General features: G+C 43.5%; 1 protein-coding gene across 1 annotated transcript; it reads right to left on the bottom strand.

Moving 5' to 3' along the window:
* Positions 1 to 757: 757 nt before the first annotated feature.
* LOC138979175 (transmembrane 6 superfamily member 1-like) lies at positions 758 to 27,358 on the bottom strand. Its single transcript, XM_070351977.1, has 9 exons — positions 27,271 to 27,358; positions 19,867 to 20,146; positions 18,418 to 18,619; positions 17,913 to 17,995; positions 16,438 to 16,547; positions 15,667 to 15,777; positions 15,248 to 15,340; positions 13,452 to 13,571; positions 758 to 12,895 (listed from the first exon to the last, which is right to left on the bottom strand). Exons 2-9 carry the CDS (start codon positions 20,063 to 20,065, stop codon positions 12,653 to 12,655), a joined length of 1,161 nt encoding a protein of 386 aa, XP_070208078.1. The 5' UTR covers positions 20,066 to 20,146; positions 27,271 to 27,358; the 3' UTR covers positions 758 to 12,652.
* Positions 27,359 to 27,470: the final 112 nt, after the last annotated feature.

Raw genomic sequence — 27,470 nt, 5'->3', positions numbered from 1 at the left:
AATTATAGAAAAAAAATGTGTCGGGATATTATTATTATGTACCTGAAAGAATTCACATGTAAAGTTTCAGACACATATATGTCCGGTAGTTTTCCGGGAATTGCTCTACACACACAAACACACATGCATACATAAAGAGAATATTACAATGCTTGCAGTGTTGTACCAGATTTACATGAGTTGCTTTTTAAAATATTGACCTGCGAGCGAAAGCGAGCTTTTCAATATTTGAAAAAGCAAAGAGTGTTAATCTGGTACCACCAAGCAAGCCATGTAGTATTCTGTTTATCACACATACTGTACTTACGTGTATTTTGCTCAAAACAACCCGCAGTCAAGGCATCCAAACTGAAAACGCTTCTTTTGGAACCTCAATCTCTTCCAAAACCTCATGCAATCTTTCACGTCAAAGCAAAGAAACGTCACGTTAGTAAGTGTAGCTTGACGTGTTAGTTCTAAAAAATCTCACAGGGGAAACAGCAGGCGCACATTTGTTTCCATAACTTTGATGTGACTTTGGCATCATAAGCGGTGGAAAAACAGGTCCCTGCCAGACTAGTTTGACACGACCTCATTTACATGATATACACACATGTGGTTTGAAGGATATAGTTATCTCATGAGTGGTCTCTCACGTATGTAGGATAAATATATATATATATACAAACCCACACACACACACAGACACACAAATACATACACCCTCATTTCCCAGCCTACCACAATCAAATCTTGACTAAATCTGTAAAAAGGGAAGTAGTTTTGTTCTGTTTTTAATAACCATAGCTCACAAAAATGTGTATATTGTGGGTTTTCTCAATTTTACTACAATGTGTTATAGCTGCTTGCCCAAAACTCAACAAAGAAAGGCTATACACACATAGGAAAAGCAATGCCAATACTCATCAGTTCACATTGTGAAACAGAGACAAACAAAAAGTCAACAAATGACACAAACAGTACATGTACTGCAAAAAAGTGCTCCTATCAGTGTAATCACAATCATTATAAGATGTATAACATCATGTAATCATAATAAAAATAAGGATGATGACCGAAAGAATATTTTTATTTATTTATTTATTTATTTATTTACGAGGATTTATATCGCGCACGTATCTCACCACAGAAGGCGACTCAAGGCGCATGTTACCTATTAATGCTGTGTGAGATGGAATTTTTTACACAATATATCACGCATTCACATCGGCCAGTAGATCAACAGCCTATAGGCGCTGCATCCACCTTTCACGGCCTATTATTCCAGGTCACACGGGTATTTTGGTGGACATTTTCAGAATAGAGAGGAGAAAATTTAAAAACAAAATTCTTTGAAAGAACAAGTTTTTATATATACTGTTCAAAAAAAGAAACGCATAGCTTGTAATATTTGGTTAATTTAGTTATATGGCTACAAGGATATCCACCAAACTGCAGAAAATGTTTATTTGGTCGTCGACCTTTCGTCCATTGCCACAAGTGAGCTCTGCACGTGACGCATGCGTTATCAGTGGCTACAATGTCAAAATTGCTCATTTGGCATGACCACTCGTCATGCTTCAGTGTAATCTCGTGAAACTCGGGGAATATTGAGCTCTCACCATGTCTTCCAAAACCCATAAAAGCGGATTGTTCGCCACAAAGAAATCAGACGACAATTCAGCGACGAAAGATGGCCCGATTGAGCAGAGAAGACCGCCAAATTGCATTGGGTCGTTTACAAGCAGGCCAAAGTCAAAGTGCAATCGCCAGGCACTTCCACGTGTCCCAGAGCACCATCAGTAGACTGTGGGTCAGGTTTCAAGCCACTGGCTCCGTTGCTGACTTGCCACGAGCGGGAAGACCAAGGGCGACAACTGCTGCTCACGACCGCTTCATACGGCTCCGCCACCTCCGGAATCGTTTCCTGTCGGCCTCATCTTCTGTCCAGGCTCTCCCCGGGCCACACCGATTATCGGACCAGACCGTGCGGAACCGCCTGCATGAAGCTGGTTTGAGAGCTCGCAGACCTCACAGAGCTGTCCTCACCCGCCGCCATCGCCAGAACCGAGTGCAGTGGGGCAACCAGCACCTTCGCTGGACCGTCCGGAATCACTGGAGACACGTGTGGTTCAGCGACGAGTCCTACTTCCTGCTCCAGCGACATGATGGTCGGAGGAGGGTCTACCGGAGAGTAAACGAACGTTACGCGCCCAACTGTGTGGATGAGGCACCCGTTCATGGTGGTGGAGGCGTCATGGTGTGGGGGGCGATCAATACCGCTGGAAGGAGCACCCTGGTGCACGTCCAAGGGCGCATAACTGCCCAGCGATACGTGGAGGAAATTCTGCGCCCACACGCCCTTCCTCTTCTGGCTGACCAGGATGCCATATTCCAGCAGGACAACGCTCGCCCGCACACAGCACGACTCACCACCCAGTTCCTCACCGACCACCATGTCCAGGTGCTTCCCTGGCCATCCATGTCGCCAGACATGAACCCGATAGAACACCTCTGGGATGAATTGGACAGACGTGTGCGCAGGCGAGAAGAAGCGCCGGCAAATCACCGCGATCTATTGCAGGCACTTCAGGAGGAGTGGGACACCATCCCACAGCAAGATATCCGGCATCTGATCCAGTCCATGCCCAGAAGGTGCCGGGCAGTTGTTGCTGCTCAAGGCAGTCACACCCCCCACTGACTTGACAGCCTCGGCACCCAATCGTATTGATTGACTGATTGATTTGAAGATGCAAATGAACTGTGTGTGCATTCAACTGTGTCCATACCAAATTTCAAACAAAGAATCTAAATATTGGATTTTCTGTTAATTTTTTCGAAAAATAAAACAAACTTGGCAAGTAGCAACTATGCGTTTCTTTTTTTGAACAGTATATATATGTGTGTAAAACCAGAAGAATCTTAAAAGAAAATGTCAAGGATATCTGTGATGCAAAAAGTTTCCTGGGTGCACATTTAAAACAGATAGAGAGATCTGAACATTAAATCAACTTGCAAATGCATGTGATGTATTAAAACATCAGCTGCAAAGATAAGTTGCAAAACAAATTGCTGAAAAAAAGTAACACTAACACAATGTGATTCACTGATTGACTAGAAAAGGATCAATACAAGTATTATTTGCTTGAAAATTCACCTTGAGTCACTGTATTGCAGACATTGATATGGACACTATCACACAAACAATTCTCATGCAAATACACAACACTTGAGCTATATTGTACATGTTCAGGTGTGTAACATGTTTCAAACATTTGGCAAGAGAAAAAAAAGCAATACAGTTATACATTATACACACTCTATAAAAAGTTAATTACAACAGTACCCTGTGTACAAATGATCATTCAGCTTTTATACATAAAAAGGTCAGCATATCTGTTTCTTAATGTTGATTTTCTCTCAAGAAAAATGAAGGATTATTTTAAGGTGTCCATTACTTTAGTAGTTTCACCTTTCTTTCCCCTTTTATCCCTTTCATATTTTCATCAGAGGGTCAAAGTAGCATAATTTGTCATTATTCTGACCTAAACTTTCAGCTGTACTTCATTGTTCTACATTATTATTAAACAAAACTATTGAAAAGATAATTAATTCACGCCCATGTATAAAAGGGGCACATTCATTCTATTTAATTTAAATATATATATAAATATACTAAACTTGGTAAAATAAATAATACAAATTCTGATAACAAATACAAACAAACAATCGTAAAACCAGATTAGAACGGCCAGACATGACAAAGCATTAATCATTATGTAAAATCAATTTGCATGAATTTGACGGAATCAATTTTACACTGTCCTTGGTTGGACATTTTAGCAAACTAGTTTTACAAACAGGAACAGCTTCAAAACGAATTCTGCCCATTACAATTCCAGGTACACATCAGCAGTAGTTTCTTCTTCTTCTTCTTCGTTCATGGGATGAAACTCCCACGTTCACTCATGTTTTTGCACATGAGTGGGTATTTATGTGTATGACCGTTTTTACCCCGCCATTCAGGCAGCCATACACCGCTTTCGGGGGACAGCAGTAGTTTAAGTCTGGAAGCACATTTTGTAAGACTGCCATATGAAGCAGATACTGTGAACTAAACACCGGAAAAGAAAGATATAACTTTTCTTATAAAGTTTTCACTTCCATCATACAAAGCTTTGACAAGGGACAGAGTAACTCTTTTTTTTCCCAGAAAATGTTGGTCATTTTCACTTAGAACAAAAACAGTCTCCCCCCAAATCAGAATCTAATGTGTACAATATACCAACAAATCTTGATCATCAGTCTAAGCTAAGTCGAGATAAGATAAAGGGAAGAGAGACGAAGACAAAGATGAACAAGTCGCGTAAGGCGAAATTACTACATTTAGTCAAGCTGTGGAACTCACAGAATGAAATTGAACGTAGTCCGCCGCTAGTGCAAAAGGCAGTGAAAGTGACGAGCCTGTTTGGCGCGGTAGCGCTGTGCTTCATAGCACGCTTTACTGTACCTCTCTTCGTTTTAACTTTCTGAGCGTGTTTTTAATCCAAAATTGATTTCGAAAATTTAATTTTGATCATAATTTTAAATTTTTTTAATTTTCAGAGCTTGTTTTTAATCCAAATATAACATATTTATATGTTTTTGGAATCAGAAAATGATGAAGAATAAGATGAACGTAAATTTGGATCGTTTTATAAATTTTTATTTTTTTTTACAATTTTCAGATGTTTAATGACCAAAGTCATTAATTAATTTTTAAGCCACCAAGCTGAAATGCAATACCGAAGTCCGGCCTTCGTCGAAGATTGCTTGGCCAAAATTTCAATCAATTTGATTAAAAAATGAGGGTGTGACAGTGCCGCCTCAACTTTTACAAAAAGCCGGATATGGCGTCATCAGACATTTATCGAAAAAATTAAAAAACGTCCGGGGATATCATACCCAGGAACTCTCATGTCAAACTTCATAAAGATCGGTCCAGTAGTTTACTCTGAATCGCTCTACACCCACACACGCACACACATACACCATGACCCTCGTCTCTTCATCTTCTTCTTCTGCTGCGTTTGTGGGCTGAAACTCCCACGTACACTCGTGTGTTTTTTTTTGCACGAGTGGAATTTTACGTGTATGACCGTTTTTTACCCCGCCATTTAGACCCTCGTCTCGATTCCCCCTCTATGTTAAAACATTTAGTCAAAACTTGACTAAATGTAAACAGTGGATCTAGTGTGGAAAATGGGGGAGCGGGGTTCGGCCGCAAAAAAATCAAAGATGAATTTGTCAAACTGTGATTGTGATGGTTATCGTGTGTGTGTGTGTGTGTGTGATAACACGTATGTGTGTGTGATAATACGTATGTGTGTGTGTGATAACACGTATGTGTGTGTGTGTGTGTGTGTTTGTGTATGTGTGTGATTACACGTGTGTGTGGTGTGTGTGGGTGTGGGTGTGTGTGTGTTTGTGTTTGTGGGTGCATGTGTGTGTCTGTGTGTTTGTGTGTGTGTGTGTTTGTGTCCCTCGACGCGTGACATTATATGCCAATAAGTTGAACAAAAACAGGGTTCAAGTGGGAACACCTGAACAAAAGCAGGAGGGAGACGGAAGACACTTTATAAACTCCGTTTTTCACTGCGAAATTTTGGCCTGGAAAAAGACACTCCATCCTAAGTTTCTCTTCACCTACCTGTGAAGTATGCTTTAGGGCTTGACTAGACAACCCGATTGCGCTCACTACACGGCATAAAGGAAGCGCCGTTCAACCCAGCCGATTCCTCGGCTGACGTCACGCATCCAAGGGAAGTAATTTTCGAGCGGGCTGCATTGACTCAGCCAAGAATGCAAACTTTCTTCGATTAAAGACATTGTAGCATGTCTAAAATCTTCGGACTTGTGTTATCAAGCTGTTAAAATCACCAAGTAACTTTTAAGTATAGTTTCAGTTACATGAGAACTCATTCTGATGAACAGATTTTGAGAGCCACAACCCAACAGCTGCCCTTTAAGGTTTAATAAAATCAATGTTATTTGATAAAGAATAAAATTCGAATGCAATCAAAACCTGTAAAACCAACTGGTCAATGATTCCTTTTCTGGTATTTTAAATGACATTGAACACTGGCAAAATGACGTACATTTTTGCTTTATGAAACAAATTCATTTGATAAAGAACAAACTTTACACTCAATCAAAACCTGCAGAATCCATCGGTTGATTTCTTTTAAGACATATACTTATCAGGAACACCTGCAAAGTAACGTTAATTTCGCCTTAATGCAAATACATGTACTTCTAGCAGAACAATGTAATTTTGGCCATATTGATGCTGCTTTAGTTGTCAACGTATAAACCAAAAAGCATGTGTCCTTTCAACAACAATCACCTGTCCAAGCAGACCACAGGTGTCAAGTATGCAAGCAGTCAGGTAATCTTAAGTCAACAATAATTTTATGGTTTGATTATCTAAGGTTAAATCGAAAATTTTTAATTAAATTTTGATTTAATATAATATACTTACCCAATTCTTATGAATGCATTGACTTTAGTCCCACATGCTAGATGTCGAAAAACCTCTCAAATTACCTGCCCTTAGTAGGGTGGTAACCAAGCTAAAAGCGACGCCATAGCCGTTGCTATGGCCTGACCTTGCTCGGTTACCCATAACACCCTGCGCACCACGTGAGCGCCAGCATCCGTAATAATCATTCGAGACTATTTGTCAAACAAACCCCCAAGGACATAATCCAGCGGGGACGGATGGGAGGGTATTAACTATAAGAATTGGGTAAGTATATTATATTAAATCAAAATTTAATTAAAAATTTTCGATTTAATCACATATTCTTACTCCAATTCTTATGAATGCAGATTCCTCCTAAAGGTGGAGGGAACCTACTTATGTCCTTGTAAGAACCTGCCCTGCAGCAACTAAAACCAGCAATGAACTGGAGCCATCAAGCCGCGTGCAGGAGATATCCCGAAGATAGAAACCGATGAACACATCATCTGATCTCCAGTAAGCCGTTTGCAAAGCTTCGCCTAGGCGACCAGAACGCAACACGGCAATAAAAGAAGCACAAAATCTGTACCCGAGCTGTTGGCAAACCTCGCATAGGCGAGAGGAACACCACCAGCCAGAGAAGAACACCAGACTCCCGAACGCCTGAAAAGGAATAGAGGGAGGACTGAACGCCCCCCCCCCCCCCCCTGTTCGGAACGCACCACTCATAGGACTGTCCTATGAATGTAGCAGAGCCCCTAGAGAGAGACCAATAAAAGACGTCTCTTTCGCTCCATGGTAAAGAAATAAGAACCTGAGCTAAAGCTCGTGGTTCCAAAAGACAGTAACGTCAAAAAAGGGATTAAAAAAGTCCAACCAGACAGTCAGAAAATCCGAATCTCCCGGAGCGATAATCCTCCCAAGAGGAGGGAATCAAACACCAGAGGATATTGACCAGGTTTCTGAAACCCCAAAACCTGGCCAAAAACCGTGAACAAACGGAACCAAAAGCCCTAAGGCTACATCCTCTGGCAAACCCCAAAAACGCATGTGCCTCACCGCCCTATAGGGCTGAGGCCCAGAGTAAGTAGAACAAAGTCCCACGCGCTAAACAAGGGGGAGCCTCTAAACCTCGTAAAACAAGGTCCCTTGATCATGCCGACAAGAGCGCCATGAGCAACAGAAGAGAGGCCTATTTGTTTCAAAACAGCTGAGATAGCCGATAAGCCGGAACCTCAAAGAAGAGGCCCAGCTGTCCAAAGCCAAAAACTGAAACAGAGGTGAAAAACCACCTGGCTTGAGAGAGGGGCGCTAAGGAGTTGCACCCCCGCTCTAAATCCCCAATTGGCCAAGGGGGCCAAAAAAGGAGCATACACAGATAAAGTGGAGGAAATATATGCTTCGTTCCCAAAGACCAGAGTCAGAACCCATGATCTAAAACACAAACAGCACGCCTCCAGACCCGTCAGCAGAAGGGCCAACCCCTGTGCAAGCCCTGAAAGGACCTGTTGAGCGAGTCGGCCAGATCGCAGAGCTGGCCGGGGAGAAATTCCCCTGAGAAAAATGATTTAGTGTGAAACCCAATCAGAATCCCCTATACTCTGTCTGACAGGGAGCGAGAACTTGCTCACCCCAGCTAGTTCACATAAGAAGCAACAGAAGAATTGCCCGAATGCAACAGGCCATGCCTGTAAATAGCAAAAAGGGAAAGGCTAGTAGACTAAGAGCCACTGCTCCTAACCTCAGGCAAAAGAGAAGCCCAAGGATTCACGTCTACATCACAGCCTCAAGACTGCAATCACCATTGCAGGCCCCATCTAGACGAAAACGCATCCAAAAAGCGGTCTAAGTCCAGGGGGAAACAGAGCTAGGGAAAAAAGTCCCCTGAGCGATCCAAAAGGATTCCAGCCACCTTCCCGAGTGGAGGAACCCACTCTGGAGGAGGACCCTCATGTCCCAGACCTGAGAGGCCGAACCCCCGAAAAAACTTGAGGAAAGACTAGAGAGCCAGTATAGCTATCGATACCGTCCGACCGAAGATCGGGTCTAAAGACCCCGCAGAGGCCTGCTCTCGTGCCAGTCTGGCAGTGAAAAGAGCTTATAGCCTCCCTATTCTCTCTTGTGTGAAGAATAAACCTTCCAAGAGACAAAGTCGAACAGCATGCCCAGGTAAAAAACCTGGGATAAGGACAGCTCGGAATTTAGCCTGGTTACTGAGAGCACCGGGCAAAAAACCTGGTTCAACACCAAAAGAAAGTGCAGCTGACAAGCTGATTGACCTTGAAAAAGCTCAACCAGCCCCCGAGAAAGTCCAGAGACCAACACCCCCAGAAACCGAGCCCTTTCCTGTGTGCAGAAACACAGAAGGAAAGCTCATGTGAGAGCACCGAGGAAAATCTCAGCCAAAGCTGAAAGCTCTAGCCCATGCCGACCCACCTCCCGCAGAGAGGGAGGCGACACTGAACCAAAACACCCCTTTGCAACTGGGAGCGCCTAAATGCGCTGCCAGAGGTTCAAGAAGGAAGGGAAAGATTCCAGCTATTGAGTAGGTTTCAACAACCCCCGAAAAAGCCTGACCCTTGCTTCCTGCAACCAGCATGAAATCAAACCCCTTGTAAAGGAAGGAGATCACACCAAGCCAAAACAGTGTGGGCCTAAAACGTCACAGAGAAACCGCTCCGCTCCGTGACGACCCTAGCCCAAGCTGCCAGCAGCCTGGCTAAAGCCTTATCCAAGGCATCCTCCCTAACTCAAAAGAGCGTTCCGGGAGGATAAGATTGCCTATAAGAAAGCACAGAAGAGAGTCTCAGCCAAAGCAGAAAACTCCAAACCATGCCATCCTATCTCCTCCAGAGAGGAGAGGGAGGAGTAATATCATGAAAACTCCATGTTCCCTGTGGTCTGTAAGAAAAGCCAGAAACTAACCCCTGGCCATAAAAAAGTCCGGATCAGACCCTGAGCCTGAAAAATTCCCTGCTATCTTCTTCCGCACTAAAAGTGAGGACGAAGCAGCCTGAAACCCCGAAGCCAGCAGTCCCCTGCGTAAAAAGCAGCGGGAAAGGTGTAGGCTGAAGACCACTATCCTAAGATGCGGATCAAGCCAAAAAGTGTGACATGTGGCAGGCAATCACCGCAGACTCAGCAAATGAAACAAATTGCGAGAAAGCCTGTGAAAACCCAAAGGCATCCCGGAAGAGGAAGGAAGAGAGACACCCCCAACCTATCCGGGCCAAAGTAAACTGCAACAGCAGCCGCTCTATGTATGGGAAGCCTACAATCAGTAGGCAACCCTATACACTCCCCCTCCTTAAACAAGAAGTCCGAACCTAACCACCAGTTGTGTAAAACACAAAAGGAGGGGAGGCAGGGAAGGTCGCGCACTAAATCTCCTGCCAATAACCCGCCAAGAGTGTGGATGAAAAGCGTGATCAGTCTCTGACTGCCAACCCAAAACCGCCCACCTGAACAAGAGGTGGGGGGAAGAGGGGTTGGTAACTGGCACAGATCTCTGCCAAGAAGAAGAGAGAGTGGAGAAGCAAGACAAAGCCGGGCCCGGCGCGTCTTACCCCACCCGCTGTGCGAGAGAAGCATCTCAGTGCTAAGAACCAGACTACCTGGTATGACCACAACCCACCCCAAGCGGGGAGGGGGGCGGTCCAGCACAGCCGTAACCCCAAGACGGGGTAAGGACTGAAACAGAGAAACGGCCGTAAACGGCCGATCCTCGCTCGTCCACCTGCCGAAGTCAAGTAGCCCTATCACTCACCCACCCCTAGGAGGGGGGGGGTGGTGACCTACGCTGGCTACGGACAATGACCACCGGCCAGGCGATACTAAAGCCGAGTCCCTGCAGATCATTGTGAACACAAAGAATGGGAGACTGGAGAGAAAGGGTACGTTCTGTCTCCGCCTGACCATGTAGCCAGCCGGCACAGCCCGTGCAGAGAACAAAACGGAGCAAAGCTCATTGTTCCCTGACCACTGTGCGAGACACCCTGTCGAGAACAAAAGAGAGTCAAGCTCATTGTTTCGCGACCGCTACCCGCGACAAGCGCGGGCAGCTAACACAGCCACCTGCCCCAAACGGAGCAGAGAAGGAGTATGTAAGGTAGCCTGGAAAGCCGTACATAGCACCCCCACTGTGTAGCAAGGCCTGAGCCAAGCCACCCCCAGATGAGGAGGGGGGTGGCTCGTCGCAGCAGTAAGAGCGACGGAGAGAGACGAACCGAAAAACGGCCGACCCCCCTCCGTCCACCTGCCGTAATCCTATAGCCCACCGACCACACAACCCGATAGGGGAGGAGGACGACTGTCGGGCCAGGACAATAGAGGCACAGACTGTGAAGACAGTCCAACAGCGCCCACCCCGTCCGACCCAGAGGGAGGGACAGGGTGGAACGCTGCTCCAGCCCCCACCCGATCCCGCCCAGCGGGCGGGAAAGAGTGAGCCACTGATACCCCCCCACCCTGCCCCAAATGGAGCAGAGAAGGGGTATGTAACGTAGCCTGGAAAGCCGCCACCCCAACGCGCCCGTGGGGCGGGAAAGGGTGGGAAGCTAACACAGCCCCCTGCCCCCAGTGGGACAAGGTGGGACCAAACCCAGGCTGTGACTTACCATGCCCCCTCTCTCCCTCTCCCGCAAGGGGAGAGAGCTGACTTCCCACTGCAGTGTTGCTAAAAGCAAGCTGAGCGGGAAGAGAAAGAGAGGAAGCAGACCCCCTCTCCTTACGGAGAGAGTGCTCGCGAACAACCCAGCCTACCAGTGGCAGAAAGGACTGAACCGAGCTGGCCGTTTGCACCAGGCGACGGTGCGACGCAGGAGCGCCCCCCTATCCCCCCCCAATGGCGGGGGGCTGCGTAACACACTGTGAAGTACCGGCGGTAATCAGAGTGGTTAGACGCAGGCAGGGAGCAGGCCCCCCCTCCTAAAAGGAAGGGGTGCTCGAGAACAGCCCAGAGCCACCAGAGGCAAAAAACGGGCTGAACCGAACAGGCCATTTGCACTAGGCCACAGTGCGAAGCTGACGAAACGGGAGGGCGGGAACCGCCGACCGCGCCTGAAACAGCCGAGAATATAGACACAAAACATCGTTAAGTCCCCCCAAAAGGAGGACATTGACTGATTCCTCTTACACAGAGAAAGGGGAAAGAATAGCCACACGGCCACTCCCCCCCCCCCCATCAGTCGCACCGACGACGATCCAACAAAAAGTCTATAAGGAGCCTAAAGGCTGATTAACCCCAACAGGGGAAGCGAGCTGTGAAAGAACTGAACCCACCCTCGGAGGGATAGGAACATAAAAAGAAGTGCTGTTTGACGGATCTACGACCCGCATAATAGGCAAATCAAAGTTCTTAGGCTACCCTTAGGAATAGTTACTAAACCAGGCTAAGAGCTTTGCCACCTTCCAGTCTCGCGCCGAGTTTAGCTTTGTTGTCGGCCATTTTAAGACCGGCGAAAAACAGTCACCCAGAACAAAAAACGTCTGCGTGCATGTTCAACACAAAGCTAACACCATTCAACCAAACATAAACAGGAAAGATCTCACCAAAAGGTAGACGGACAGGTAGACCCACAGGAAACCGGCTAGTCTCACGGACAAGCAGGCATGTGAAGGCCAAAAGTGAGAGCGAAATTCGGACACGTCCACCGTGTGTTGTCGAAAGTCGAGAATGATTATTACGGATGCTGGCGCTCACGTGGTGCGCAGGGTGTTATGGGTAACCGAGCAAGGTCAGGCCATAGCAACGGCTATGGCGTCGCTTTTAGCTTGGTTACCACCCTACTAAGGGCAGGTAATTTGAGAGGTTTTTCGACATCTAGCATGTGGGACTAAAGTCAATGCATTCATAAGAATTGGAGTAAGAATATGTGATTAAATAGGCTGTATCTTAAATGCAACACAGTGGTACTTGTGATACAATTATGAAAGGACACCCTCGGGACCAGCCGATAGTGTTCCCACATGGCAGGTGGCCTGTGACGACAGGTAGATTTCGGTCAAGATTATGGACATGGGGACTACATATGAGGTGTTCTTCATGGGGAGGTGTCCTTTCATTTAAGGGGCCTCACACCACAGGTACCAGAGTACCCTTTTGTTTAACTCCCGAAAAGAAATAACATCCTAGAAAATAATTCTGTTTGAATTTGTCCATAGACAGTTTTACTACTGTGCTTTCTTTTTCTTTTGAAATCCTGTCACTGCAGTCCCCTCTACATGTTTTTCAGCTGCAGAAGACTTAGCAAAGAAACTGGGAAAGTTAAGACATCTGATGGCAAACAGCTGTGGCAGAATAAACAGGGAGCCATTGATCAACCAGAACAGAAGACGAACACGGCCGTTCTGAGGAACTCGGAAGGAGAATGGCGTGCGGTAGTGAAATGATGCTCCAATGTGTGAAAATTGGGCCTGAAACATAAAAAGGAAACAATGTATTCCAAATGTATTTAAGCCTGAGACTGTGTAACAGTTTTAATCACAAGAATTAGTTTAGTGATGCTCGTGATTAAATCATGGTAAAATGATTCCCAACAAACAACAAACACACATACATGCACACACATACACCGCGGCTTTAAGATAGCAGCCTGAATTTCCTTGAAGAAATTCTCCAAAGAAAATAAGTATACCAAAAACAAAACACACACACACATGTGCAAAAATGCCTGGTAGAATATTTTCTCAGCAAAGTGTTCACAAATTTAACACAACATAAAACATGAAAGCCAACTAAAAAACACTGGCTTGTCTTTTCAAAGACAATCCATCTTTTTGACTTATAATAATGATAACCAAGTGAAGCGGAGCGCGAACGACAAGATCTAAAAACAAAGGGGTGTAAGTGCTCTAAATATAGACAACAACAGTAGGTAAGAGATATGCGGAACCAGTCTCCCGGCACCCGAGAGAATAAGAAGCACTGAAATGAAGAAACAACTTTCATCTTGAGACTGTAGTTGATTACCTGGGCAGCAGCACCAGCATGTACCAAGGACCCGTCCAGCATCCAGCCCTGTCCCGGCCACAGCAACCCATAGATACACGCCGAGTAGTAGGGCAGGAAGTAAAACAGGTACACCATCATCTGTAGATCATACAAAATACACCATCATCTGTAGATCATACAAAATACACCATCATCTGTAGGTCATACAAAGTACACCATCATCTGTAGATCATACAAAATACAGTGGTACCTGTGATGTGAGGCCCCTTTGATGACAGCACAGACACCTTCCCTTGTCTCTTTGTCTTTACCTTTACCTAAATACACCTGTCCTGCCTGGCTACCTGCAATGTTCGGACACTTTTGGGTTGTCCCAAGGGTGTATTTTCATCGCAGGTACCACTATACTCAACAGTAAAAATGTTTTTACCCTGGTCCTCATGCAAACAGCAGACGTATAGAGAATGATTAAGATGAGCATGTCATCTGTAAATTCTGCAAAAATTAGAATTTTCAGATATATTTTCTTATCCAGGTGTGCTTGAGCCAAACAAATACCAGATAGCGCCTGAATTGATTTAATCTGAATATACCCCTCATACATAAAACACAATACAAAATCCAAGAAAATTGATTAGGACACTGTTAACACTTTCGGGACGGGAGGTGACTATATTAGTAATAGCGCTGCAACGCCCACGGACGGGAAGTGACTATTTTAGTATTAGACATACAAGGTACACGACTCGTGATTGCTTCCCGGTTTTTGAAGCTTGCAGTAAATTGAGTTGTTTCCCTTGATACACGTGGTTTTCTCTTCCGGCTTGATCAAATTAGTGCATATTTGCGTGGTGTTTTCGAAAAAAAAAAATGAATCGAAGGCGAGCCTTGTCACGGGAGGAGATTCTCCGGATGTTGGATCTTGAGGATCCTGTAGATCATGATACATCGTGTCGTTTTAGCCTCAAGAAAGCGATAATAGCAGTGATATTGAGGAAGAAACAGTCCCGTTGTTGCTAGTACGAGTCGGCAACTACACGTGGTAGGGGGTGATACTGCTAGACGAACATGTATCTCGGAATCGTGCAGGAGCTATGGGGGCGTGGCAGCACTGATAACAATGGATGGCTGGAGCCTTCCAATCCTTTTGGAATTGTTCATAGGTGTACAGTTGGTACTTTGTTGTGAAAATGTGACTTATATTCAATATGGATTACCTAGACATCATTTGGTGAGTGTTACAGTTTTGTTTCATTTGAGTCAGGATGCTGTGAGTGAATGCGTGATTTGCTTGTTTTTTTCTTTGTACCGTCTCCTTATTTCTGTGTACAATGTTAACAATATTTCAGCTAATTCATAGGTTTTACACCTTGTTTGGTTATAACATTATTTATAATACTTTCTGTTAAAAAATAACTTTTAAAAAAAGCAGTGGAAAATAAAACACACACAAAAAAACGTTAAAAAACACAAATTATCCCCCTTTCACCCCCCTTTGCTAAAACAAATCGCGTGACAAACTTATAAATAGTACGACTGAACTGGGCATCCATTTTTGAATTAGTACACAAAATTTGGTGGTGATTGGACTTAATTCAAGCTTGCTAGACAGATTTCTTTACAGTTACTAATTTTTGGGAAGTTTCTTGGTGGCAAGCTTGGGCAGGCAGGACGTTAACGCCGTGGCAGTGCTAGTCACAATAGTGTTAAACCTCAGAAAATTGATTTAAAAAATTCAACACCATGACCCTCATCTTCCTTTGTGTGCGTCACCGTCTTCCCTTCCCCCACCCCAAAGAGAAATGCCAACATACCTGAACCTTAGGAAATTGTGAAGCATCATCCAAGTAAGGCTCCAGGGATGTCAAGTAGGTCTTGGCCCACTGAACATTGCCTCCTAATGCAGCCTGAAATTCACATTAAATGTGCATGGAAGTGTGAACAGAACCATTTACACAACATAATATTCTGAATTTTTGTTGTTTTTTTGTTGTTGTTGTAGTTGTACTGCAGACATGACTTGCTTCCTTTAAACAAATTATACATCTTTAAAATCTATGCTGGATTGCTTCCTTTCCTTTGACTTTAATCAGCCATTGCACAAATGTTCACAGCTAGGACACTTACTGGCTTCGTAGCAGTAAATGAAAATGAAATAGAATTTGTAGATGGATTTACACAGTTAAGGAATGGTTGCACTTCTATTACTTGAGTTCTATGTACACAAACTCACCATAAATCTCAGCACAGCTAAGAAGCCTGCTGCCAGGAAGTACAAGATAAACACAAAATCCAGAGGTCTTTTCAAGATGCTGGTTGCCACTGGTCTGGGTTCATCTGGACACTGCAAGCAAAACAATTATTCTCAAAAATCAAACACTAAATGTACAAGCAGTACATGTATGCATTCATCACACTGGAGTCAGTAAGGCTGCTAGCAGATTCACACATGAGGTTCATGTTCAGCAAAGTAAGTCATCATTAGTAAAACAATATTAGTCAAGCCTGCATGTTTGCTGTACCTCACTACCTGTCAAGAAAGGACACAATTAAGACCAGTTAAAAGTGTCCTTACATTGCAGATGAAGCATAACTAACATAACAGGTATATATTGGTGAGCATAACAGACAAAGGACAACAGAAGGTGTCCTTTCTTGGGAGTTGTTCTTTAATCGGAGGGGCAACAAATTGCAGGTCAAAAGTGAAAATGGGACCAAATAGATGATGTTCTGAAATAACTCTATCAAGTTTGAATGGGTTGAGTAAGAGCTGCTTTTCCATGGAAACACTGGGGCAAACAATCCCATGTGACATGATAGGCCAATCAATAGCGACAGGTGTGTAGCGTCAGGTGTGTATTCATATATGGTCAGAAAAGCAACTCTTCCGCACATGCAAATCCAACAGTTATTTCAAGAATTTGTCTAGTGCAAAGCCGTTAAATATATATACAGCTGTAGTAAGATATGGGGCATTTTGCCCGAAACCTTGCTCCAGCCTTACCTCCATCTCCTCCCGAGGTCGCCCCTGAGCAAGGAACTTGGCGCCATAGTAGAACGGCAGGACGACGTACGGGGTGTTGAGAAGACATGGCCACCTCACACCGTGACTGCCTGCAAGTCAGTGAAACGTAAAATTAAACACCTCTAATCAGATGATCACAAATTCAGCTCATCTTCAATCAATCTTGTGTTGAATGAAATCATGTGAAAAAGCTTTGTGCAGCTACACTGATGGCTTAAAGGTACTGTCCTTCCCACATACATGATTATATGTTGACTGACACAGAACTGTCCTGGCTTTCACACAGGAAAAGATCATCCTTTCATTTGGACACATACCAAACATTAACCTAGAGGCTGCATTCTGTGCAGTTTTTACAACATTAATTTAGGGGTTACTCAAAAAAATTAATTCAACAACAAGTTCCCACTTGGCACCAGGCTCCTTTTTGACTCACATGCGAAGCAAAAGTGAGTCTATGTACTCACCCGAGTCGTCCGTCCGTCCGGACGTCCGGACGTCCGTCCGTCCGTCCGGAAAACTTTAACGTTGGATATTTCTTGGACACTATTCAGTCTATCAGTACCAAATTTGGCAAGATGGTGTATGATGACAAGGCCCCAAAAAACATACATAGCATCTTGACCTTGCCTCAAGGTCAAGGTCGCAGGGGCCATAAATGTTGTCTAAAAAACAGCTATTTTTCACATTTTTCACATTTTCTCTGAAGTTTTTGAGATTGAATACCTCACCTATATATGATATATAGGGCAAAGTAAGCCCCATCTTTTGATACCAGTTTGGTTTACCTTGTTTCAAGGTCAAGGTCACAGGAGCTCTTCAAAGTTGGATTGTATACATATTTTGAAGTGACCTTGACCCTGAACTATGGAAGATAACTGTTTCAAACTTAAAAATTATGTGGGGCACATGTTATGCTTTCATCATGAGACACATTTGGTCACATATGATCAAGGTCAAGGTCACTTTGACCCTTATGAAATGTGACCAAAATAAGGTAGTGAACCACTAAAAGTGACCATATCTCATGGTAGAAAGAGCCAATAAGCACCATTGTACTTCCTATGTCTTGAATTAACAGCTTTGTGTTGCATGACCTTGGATGACCTTGACCTTGGTCAAGGTCACATGTATTTTGGTAGGAAAAATGTGTAAAGCAGTTCTTAGTGTATGATGTCATTGCTAGGTTTAGGTCAAGCATGTGAGTCGTATGGGCTTTGCCCTTCTTGTTTTGGCATGGGTATGAGTTGAAAGAAACTGATGCTGTTGTCTCATGTAATAGCCTAAACAGATATCTGACACTGAAAATGACTTCTCACACAGGACAGAATGTAGCTTTAATACTTATCCTCATGTAGTCACTTGCTTTGTATCCAAATCAAATGAACCACAATGAGTATGTTAGTTATTTCATGTAAACAACGTAAGTAAAAGATAAACAAAATTACACCAACCCATGAAAATGCCTGGCATAAGTATCAGCATGCTGTGACCGATAGAAGCTGCCCAGTATATTCCAACATCTCGGTAACTCTGACTGAAAAAGAACACAGACAAAAACTTTCATTTGTCAGCAAAAGCTAAACTTCATTGGAATACATGTATATACATACATACATGCTATCCATTCAGAAAATTGCATATATATATTACCTTGCGATACGTCCCCCACAAAGGGACTTTGCTCTGTAAATCTCGGTCCCCCTTGAGGAGGGTCTGATGCTCCCAATAGGCTGTCTGTGAAGGGATACTTATTTCTCTCTCTATCTCTGCTAAGAGATTTTAACAAATCTCGGAAGAAAGTCTCTGCTGACTTTCAATTGTTTCTTTCACAATTTCTGATGTTTTATATATATATATATATATGAAAAAAATGACAAAGAATTTATGAGCAGCATCTTGGTCAAACAGCTCCAACATTATTTTCCAAATATTTGTTATGGTGAATAAAGCACATACTTCCAGCTCTGAGCAGCCAGTATCATGAGATACATGGCATAGTGTGCGACTCCATCCCAGTAGGATATCATGGTGCCATGGGCTGTCTTCAGGTACGGCTCCCCATCACGCAGGTAAAACGCCATGAAGTTGGCAATGATTCCATCATTCTCCAGAGCAATCACAAGATCAATCACCGAACTGAACGTGAAGATGCCAAGCACTGAAACAAAGCCAAGTATGTCATAATGTGTGTCATGTTTCTTTCATGAATGCCAGATGGTTAAAAGGGAAAAACACATATTTAATTGCACCTGAAAACAAAAGAACTAATTTTTAACAGATATCAATCAATTCCATAAGAAAAAAAGAGTACAATCTGTAAATAAATATACACACATCACTTGGTAAGTGTGCAGGTAAAATGGCATTCACACAGACATTAGACAGAAAGACAGACAAACACACTCACCCTTCCTTACCATCCCAGATATCTAAACGTTGTAAAAGTGTACCTTCTTGGTTTAGAATACCTCTCACCACGCTTACACAAGCAAAATTAATCATGGAATTTGTTTGCACTCATTTCTTTTGGTATATCAAATGCTTCAATATAAACATAAAAAAGGTTTTTGGCTGGTTCCTTGACGTCACCTTTCCCCCACCATGAAACAGTCTGGCAGCTCTGCTGAAATGACAATAAAGTAAGTTTTTAATACTTTGGAATAAGTTCCTGCATTTCGAAGACTGCCAATGCCAAAATACATCCCTGTAAAAGCGAAATTATTAACACCACATACTTTTGCAGAAAGAGTCTAAGTTGACCAAAGGTGGGTGTATTCCTTGTAGGTGCATTTCCTGTGGGTGTTTTCCCTGAATACAGGGAATGTACCCGGGTGCAGTTCCTGTAGGAAATCAGATCACACTAAATCTCGTGCACTAAGCGAGACTGCCATAAACGTCTGAGTTCAGTTTTACTTTGATAAGACTTAAGTACTGCTTGTGCTACACCGATTAGAGCAAATGCACGCTTTACTTCACTACACAGCAGGAGTTTGAACATAACATGTGCTAAACAGCTGACTGAACAGCCATACCACCGCGTGATGGTCGAGTGGTCACATAGTAGCGCAACACATTGCGCTAGGCTGACAGCAAATTTGCAGCATCAGTGTCGTTATTAGGGTTCATTAGTTGTGACTAAAGACTAAAGTGAATATGCTATTTTCTCTGCATTTGGGGGTGAATGTTTGTGTCTGCACTTTTCTAGATCAATTAACTTTGGATAAAAACTTTTAATTTTGAGAGTCTAGCAAAGTGTCATATGACATCCAACGAGACTCGAGAAAGCCTTCTGGAAATGCACCTGGGTGCATTCCCTGTATGCAGGGAAAACACACAGGAAGAGCACCTACAAGGAATGCACCCACTTTCGGTTGACTTAGACTCCTTCTGCCATACTTTGCTTACCAAAAAAGAAGCTATCAGCTCGCTGCGGTCTACTCTTGACCACAAAATACGGAACAGCCACGACAAAGGTCAAGGCTGAAACGCCAGCGATGAGAATGAGGCGGGGATCCCTCATTGTGCTCAGACAATTGAGCGCGTAAGAAAGAGGAATGGCTGTCAGTGAAGACAGGAAAATGGCGAGGGGGCCCAACAGAGCCATGGTGGTGATGGAGGATGTAGGTCCTCGGTACTTTGTGTTGAATGATGGTAAGGGAGCCGATCAGGGTGTCCTTTGAGTAGTCTGAAACACACCAAGTGAAACATGTTAAGGAGTAGTAGAAATTTCATGTGGCCACAAGTGGATGAAATACTAAAAGTAGATAACATTGTTCTTTGGCTCTATCGACGCCCATTTTTTACCACTTGCTTCCCTTTATATGGTAAACCGTCCATAGATCGTCGTTCTCCCGAACTAACTCCTTAGTATGTCATCGAGAATAGAGGATTTTGGGATATCCGCTTTCATACGCCTTTCGGCGATTGGTCAATGCATTTCATATCAATAATGTAGGTCTCGCTTGAAATTATCGCTACTTGATATTGCTTTCCAAACTTATGCGAAGTGACCGGGAGCGTAGGGTCAGTTACTGAACGAGCCCCGAACAGGGAGATATGAAGAATAGTACACAAATACGAACGGAGAGACTCGGAAACTCGAGTCACTGAGTCGTCGCCACGCTCAAGAACTCAAGTGTAATATTGCAAGTTAAAATCTCCCTCCACTACAGTGCGACAAAATAGCTCAGTCGGTAGAGTGCCCAATTGACGGTGCGCTAGTCCTTACTTTTGTGGTCCCGGGTTCAATTCGCTTAGACGGCAATTTTTTTTTTCTGAACTTGTAATTCTTGTATTTTATTCATTTGCTTCATTCCAAACGGTTTTGGATGATGTAATGAATCGAAATAATAAAAAAGTTCCAAAATTATTGAGTACTTCCAGCGGGACAATTTCCATAGACTCAATTTCCCATTATATATTTTGTTAGTAACCTCGGCTTTGGTGAAAATGTAAAGCCCTACAGGTAACACCGCGACTACATGTAATGATGAGACTAACAAGAAAACGTACAAATCACAAATACGAACGGGGAACCGACTAGTCGACAAATGCTCGTTCGATAACCCCAGCAGGCACGTGGAAGATATGGCGGTTATGGTTCAAGTAGTTGTTTTCACAGGTTTCAAGAGGGTTCGTGGCGGGTTGGTACACTACGTTTGCTTGTGAATCCGGCGGTCTCGAGTTCGAGTCCTATACTTGGCAAGTTTTTTGTAAAACATTTTTTCTACATTTTTCAACTTTTTCTTGTTTTCTTAACTATATACTTGTATTAATTTCATTTTGATTTATCCCAAAGATTTTGAGTCGTGTATTGAAAATCGAATGTAGTGCATAAGTGCCATTGAAAAGCTTTCCCACAATCACGTATTCTATTTTTAGTAATGTATATTCCCAAGAAAAGGTCAAAGGGCATAATTATATATATCATCGTGTGTCGACTGCTGGTAATAGTACTTAGCTGCTTCTATTATGATAGCAGACCTGTTTAAAATACCCTAAACCTGAGGCAAGAGTACTTTTTCAAAAAGTTAAGTGTATTTTTCAAAAAGTTGGTGTACTTTGCAAGCAAAGCCATATGGGCTAGGCAAAACGTGCGCCGTGGGTGCAAACGTGTTTGTGTAAGAATAGCACTGATGTCTTGTGAACATCTTCAGAATTTAACTCCTTCCGATACAACAGGCCTGGCTGGGATAAAACAATTTTATTTACCTGTCAGTTTATAACATTATAACCAGTGTCTTCCAAGCAGATTGATAATGAAAAGATGAAGTTCGTGAAATAACATCTGTGGTTGACAGTGGCAAGTTCATTTTTACAATCATCTCAGAAAACATTGCTTCAGCACGGACTACAGCCTTTTCTTCTGGCAGGATTTGCTTTGCGGGAATGAACTTAATAATTGATTAATTCCTTGGCAGCTTTCAGTGGATTTCTTTGCAGCAACCTTGTCCATGTGAGTTTTGGAACTGCAGTGTCGTTCGATGTCATATTTCCCAGCATGGACAACGGAGAAATCTGATTTACAATACTTGCATTGTGCATGACTTTTTCCCATAGTAGACTCCAGAATTCCTGGCTCTTTCTTATATTTCTCCAAGAAAATCTGCTGCTTCTGCTGTTTAGACTTGGTACAGTCATCCGAAACTGGCACATTTTACCGCTTCATTTTGCCACGATTGTCCAGACGATCGCACGTGCCAACAACTGAACAAGGTTTACACAGCTGAACCCTCGCTGTCATAGTTATCTCCCTTCGACCGAAACCGGTATCAGTTGTACCATCCCGTAATCAGCACACCAACACCGGAAAACGTATTCTAGACTTTTTCTTATGCGTATTTTGTGCGTGTATCGCGTATTTGCGTACTGATCATAATTTGGCGTACAAAATACGCCCAAATCGTACTGGTAAACAGGTCTATGATAGGCTTCTGATGTGGCTTAATTGTCTTGCCTTTGCTTTTGTTGTGTATGTGTGTGTGTGTGTGTAAGTGTGTGTTACTAGAATTATGTACAAAAACAAATTTATGTAAAATAAATCAGTCCATAAGTACAGTTTTTCGTACAGCTGGCATGCTGCTAAAACCTCTATAGCTTTCTCTCTCTTAGTCTTATAACACACACACACACACACACACACACGTATACACACACACACACACCAACACACTGAATTTCCTGCATATAGGAGGACTAACTAGAAAATAGCAGCACATCAACTCTAGAACTCTTTGATTCCTTCTTGACAAAGTAGAAACCTGTACATTGCTCCACACCTGAGGCTGAGGTCGTTCTTTTTACTAACAGCAAGCCAATGTCACAAGGACACAAGCGTGTGCATAATACAAACTGTGTGCATTGTAGTGTTGTTGTATGTGACTTCGCCCATGCTCGCACACACTCAAACACCATACGTTCTCTAAGAACAGAGGTAATGGACAACCGAACTCTGAGTTCCAATCATGTATTCAGATGTATGCTTCCATGATGTGTCCGGGCTTACAACCAGCATGCAACAGTCAAACAAGGGAGATAATTCCCAACATGTTAGATGCATCGTCTGCATACAGGACACTACATCTCTCCTTTTCTTTTTAGAACAAAACAATCTTGATATTTCCACATCAATAAATCATCGAACGAAGAGCCTTAAAATACAGACAACAGTTTCATGTAATCATTTCCATACAGAATAAGCAGATACATGAAAATTCACTTTTTAGAAGCACACACATATAAACTCAAATTATTCTGATTCTTAATGTTGAACGAGTCCGACAACATAATCTTGTAGTTTTTCCGGCATTCGTCTCGGACGCATTGAAACACGAACAGCGGGTGTATCGGTTTCAGAGCTTCCAATTGATGCATTTTCAACTGAAGAATTGTCAGTGTGTTTTTCACAATCATCTGGATCTAATGACTGTTCCCTGACATAGGGCTTTGTGTGTGATACGTTCCGTCTGTACCTTGCACCTGTACTAGGCGATTCAACTGTGACCTGTGTTCCTGTCCGTTCAATCACCTTGTATGGTTCCGGTTCAAACTGAGTACTGAACTTGTCTTGTTTCTTTTTCTGAAGTAAGATTTCGTCCCCAACACTTGTTTCTGATGTCTGTGAATTTCGTTTTGTGTCCGCATACTCTTTCCTTTGTTCTTTCTTCAATTTGTCTCGGTCGCGAACTGACTCATCGAGTGTTGTTTTTGTGTCTCTGTCAATCTCAGGTAACTTGCTTCGGAGCTTACGTTTGAACAATAGTTCTGCGGGGCTAACTCCTGTTGTTTGATGTGTTGTAGTGCGGTACGCAAACAGGAATGTGTTCAACTCCCGTTTCCAATCTTTGCCTTCTGAATGTGCAATCTTAATGGCTTTCATGAGTGTTCTGTTTTGACGCTCTACTTCGCCATTGGCCTGTGGCCACAACGGTGTTGTGTGGATGTGCACAATGTTGTTCGTTTTCATGTACTGGGAGAAATCCTCAGAAACGAACTGAGGTCCGTTGTCAGAAGTGAGGGTAACGGGCAAACCATGTGTTGTGAAAATGTTGTCTAACGCTTGAATGATCTGCTTCGTTACAGTGGACCTCAAAACGACCGTTTCGAAAAAACGACTGTAGTAATCAACTACAACGAGAATGGACTCTCCAGTCGGAAGCGGTCCGAGTATGTCAATGGCTAGATCTTCCCAAGGGCCGTCCGGGAATTTCCTACACTTCAGTGGTTCAGGTGGTGCTGGCTGGCTAACAATTTGGCATTCGTGACATGCCTTGATCTGTTTTTCTGTGTCGTGATCAATTCCTGGCCACCAGACCTTGCTTCGCAATCTCTCTTTGGTCTTCACTATGCCTTGATGACCTTCATGAGCTATTTTCATGGCGCGATGTCGGAGTGCATGTGGAATGACAATCCTACAACCTCGAAGCACTAGCTTGCCAAAACAAGTGAACTCATCTTTGAGTGCTTTGTATGTTTGGTTTGGACAGTTCTGCCATTTGTCTGTCTGAATGCACTGCCTCAGCGCAATGATTTCTGTGTCAATTTCTGACGCCTCTTCAAGTTCCTGCATCGTCAATGCAGATGGAACGCTAGTGTGTGCGACAAAAGAAATGTATTCTTCAGCTGGATTTTGAGTCTGCCTGCGGCTACGTTCATCATGCTTCACTAAACGTGACAACGGATCTGCTATGTTTTGGGCACCAGGTTTGTACTGGACCGTGAAGTGATAGTTCTGTAACCTGAGAACCCATCTTTCTATGCGCGCAGACGGTTTTGAGCGTTTTGAGTAAATGAACTCCAGCGGTCTGTGATCAGTTTCAAGAATGAAATCCATTCCGAAGAGATACTGATGAAATCTCTCGCATGCCCAAACGAGTGCTAGGGCCTCTTTTTCAGTTTGAGAATACCGACGTTCTACATCAGTCAAATTTCTACTTGCGTAGTAGATTGCGCGTTTTTCTCCATTCTGGATCTGTACCAGTACTGCACCTAGAGCTACTGGACTCGCGTCAGCGACAACTCTTGTCTCAGCTTTTTGATCAAAGTAAGCGAGAGTACCTGCACTTTCAAGCTCCGTCTTCAGAAGATCGAACGCTTGTTGCTGTTCCTTTTCCCATTTGAACTGAACGTTTTTGCGTGTGAGTTTTCGCAACGGTTCTGACTTTGTCGCAAGATGACTGATGAAACGCGCACTAAAGTTTACCAGACCTAGGAAACTTTTGACCTCAGATGCACTTTTTGGCGGTTGTGCATTTTTCACTGCTTCGACCTTTACAGATGTGGGCCCAATCCCTTTTTCTGAGAGCAGAAAGCCCATGAACTGTAGTTCTGTCATGCGGTAAATGCACTTCTTCTTGTTAAGTGTGAGTCCTGCGTCTTTCAGTGTTGCTAAGACTTTGGCTAACCTGCGGTCATGCTCTTCTAGTGTCTCGGCATAGATGATTATATCATCCGTCATGTTTCGCGCGCCTGTGCAATCGCGGAGTACGTTTTGAATCGTATACTGATAGATTTCTGGAGCGCTTGTCACTCCAAACATGAGACGTTTGTAGCGGAACAAACCGACATGTGTTGCAAAAGTTGTGATCGGTCGCGATTCTGCGTCTAGCTCTAACTGATGAAATCCCATGTTCAAATCTAGTTTTGAAAAGAACTTGCTACCGTTCATCTCTAGGAGCGTTTCCTCAACAGTCGGCATGGGAAACCGTTCCCGTTCTATGGCCTCATTCGCCTGTCTCATATCAACACACAGCCGTATGTCGTTCCCTTGAGCCTTTGGTACCACAACAATGGGACTTACAAACGATGTAGGCCCCTCGGCACGCTCAATAATATCAAGCTCTGTCAGTTCTTTGATCTTTTGTTCTACTTTAGAACGCAGACTGAACGGAATGCGTCTTGCGGCCTGAATGACTGGTTTGACGTCATTTTTCACATGCAAGGTCACTTTGTGATTTTTCAGTTTGCCAAGACCATTGTACAAACTTTCAAATTGCATCTCAGGCTTCTCTGTACTTTCTGTCAAAACAGAACCAACAGCATGTATTTCTTTTGGCAATCCAACTTTCAGAACACCCAGTTTTTCAGAAGTTTCCCTCCCCAAAAGAGAAATTCCTTTTTCTTCAATGACAACAAACTTGGCAACATGCTTGTTCTGATCTGGCAACGCTGACAGAGAAACCTCAGCTTCAAATGTACCAATTATTGTAAGAGGCCGCTCAGATCCGTAGGCATACAGGACTTTTTCATCTTTCTTTGCTTCTGTTTTACAGACAATTTTTTTCTTCTTCAAAGCCTCCCACTTTTGTTTGTCTAAAACGTTAGCACTAGCCCCGGAATCAATGCCTGCACAGATCTGAACTCCTCCCACTACAACATGTATCATTTCCAGTTTTCTGTCACCCACTTTGAAAGAATAGTCATGGTCACTATCATCATCATCATCATGATCATGCACAACATTCAAGGCATTCGCTCGAGTATTTTTGCCACTTTTACACACAACAGCGAAATGGTTCAGTTTTTGGCACAGTCTACATGTCTTCCCCATGGCAGGACATGTTGGATCCTTGGCATGGTGAGGGTTCTGTCCACATCGGAAACATGCGAAGTCTAGTGATGAACTGTGCAGTAGCTTCACCTTCCTTTTGGGCCATCTGTCGAAAGACATTTCTTTCAAAAGTGTCATTTCGCTGCGCACCGAAATGCTTATTGAGAGCTTCGAGCGCCTGTGCGTACGTACAGTTATCCGGTGTGACGTCATCCCCAGCAAACTCGAACGTTTCGAAAATCTCCTGCAGTTCCGACCCTCCACAGTGAAGCAAAAGTGCCTTCTTTCTTGCACCCGCAACATCCCCAAATGCAACCAGGTAGATGTTGAAACTCTTCCCCCATCGCTCCCATCTCGCCGATACCAGAGAAGGTTCACCTTTTGGGTTAAACACGCTGACACATGGAATGTTCTCCATTTTTTTTCAGTCACACGTGGTGCGCACGTTTCTTGTCACCGTAAGTCCGACAAGAATTACACAAGATAAATACCTTTATCCTCGTCGCCAATTGTAGTGTTGTTGTATGTGACTTGGCCCATGCTCGCACACACTCAAACACCATACGTTCTCTAAGAACAGAGGTAATGGACAACCGAACTCTGAGTTCCAATCATGTATTCAGATGTATGCTTCCATGATGTGTCCGGGCTTACAACCAGCATGCAACAGTCAAACAAGGGAGATAATTCCCAACATGTTAGATGCATCGTCTGCATACAGGACACTACATGCATCACATCCAATATGGCATTTCTGTTACCTCTGGAAACATTTAACATGCAACGATGATGTTATACAGGAAAAATAAAGAGAAGAACACAGCACACCTCCTGCACTTTGAAACTAACAAGGACGGTAATTCTGCGAGGTTGAAGAGAAATGCTCTCCCTTGGCTTATATTCCGACTGTTTAAGAATATATTTTTTAGCATTTAGAAAAGGAAGATACCAATTCAATTCA

The sequence above is a fragment of the Littorina saxatilis genome, linkage group LG1 (genome assembly GCF_037325665.1).
Source record: "Littorina saxatilis isolate snail1 linkage group LG1, US_GU_Lsax_2.0, whole genome shotgun sequence".
In the NCBI taxonomy this organism is placed as follows: domain Eukaryota; kingdom Metazoa; phylum Mollusca; class Gastropoda; order Littorinimorpha; family Littorinidae; genus Littorina; species Littorina saxatilis.
Note: the sequence above shows the minus strand (reverse complement) of the source record. Positions and strands in the feature narration are given on the sequence as shown.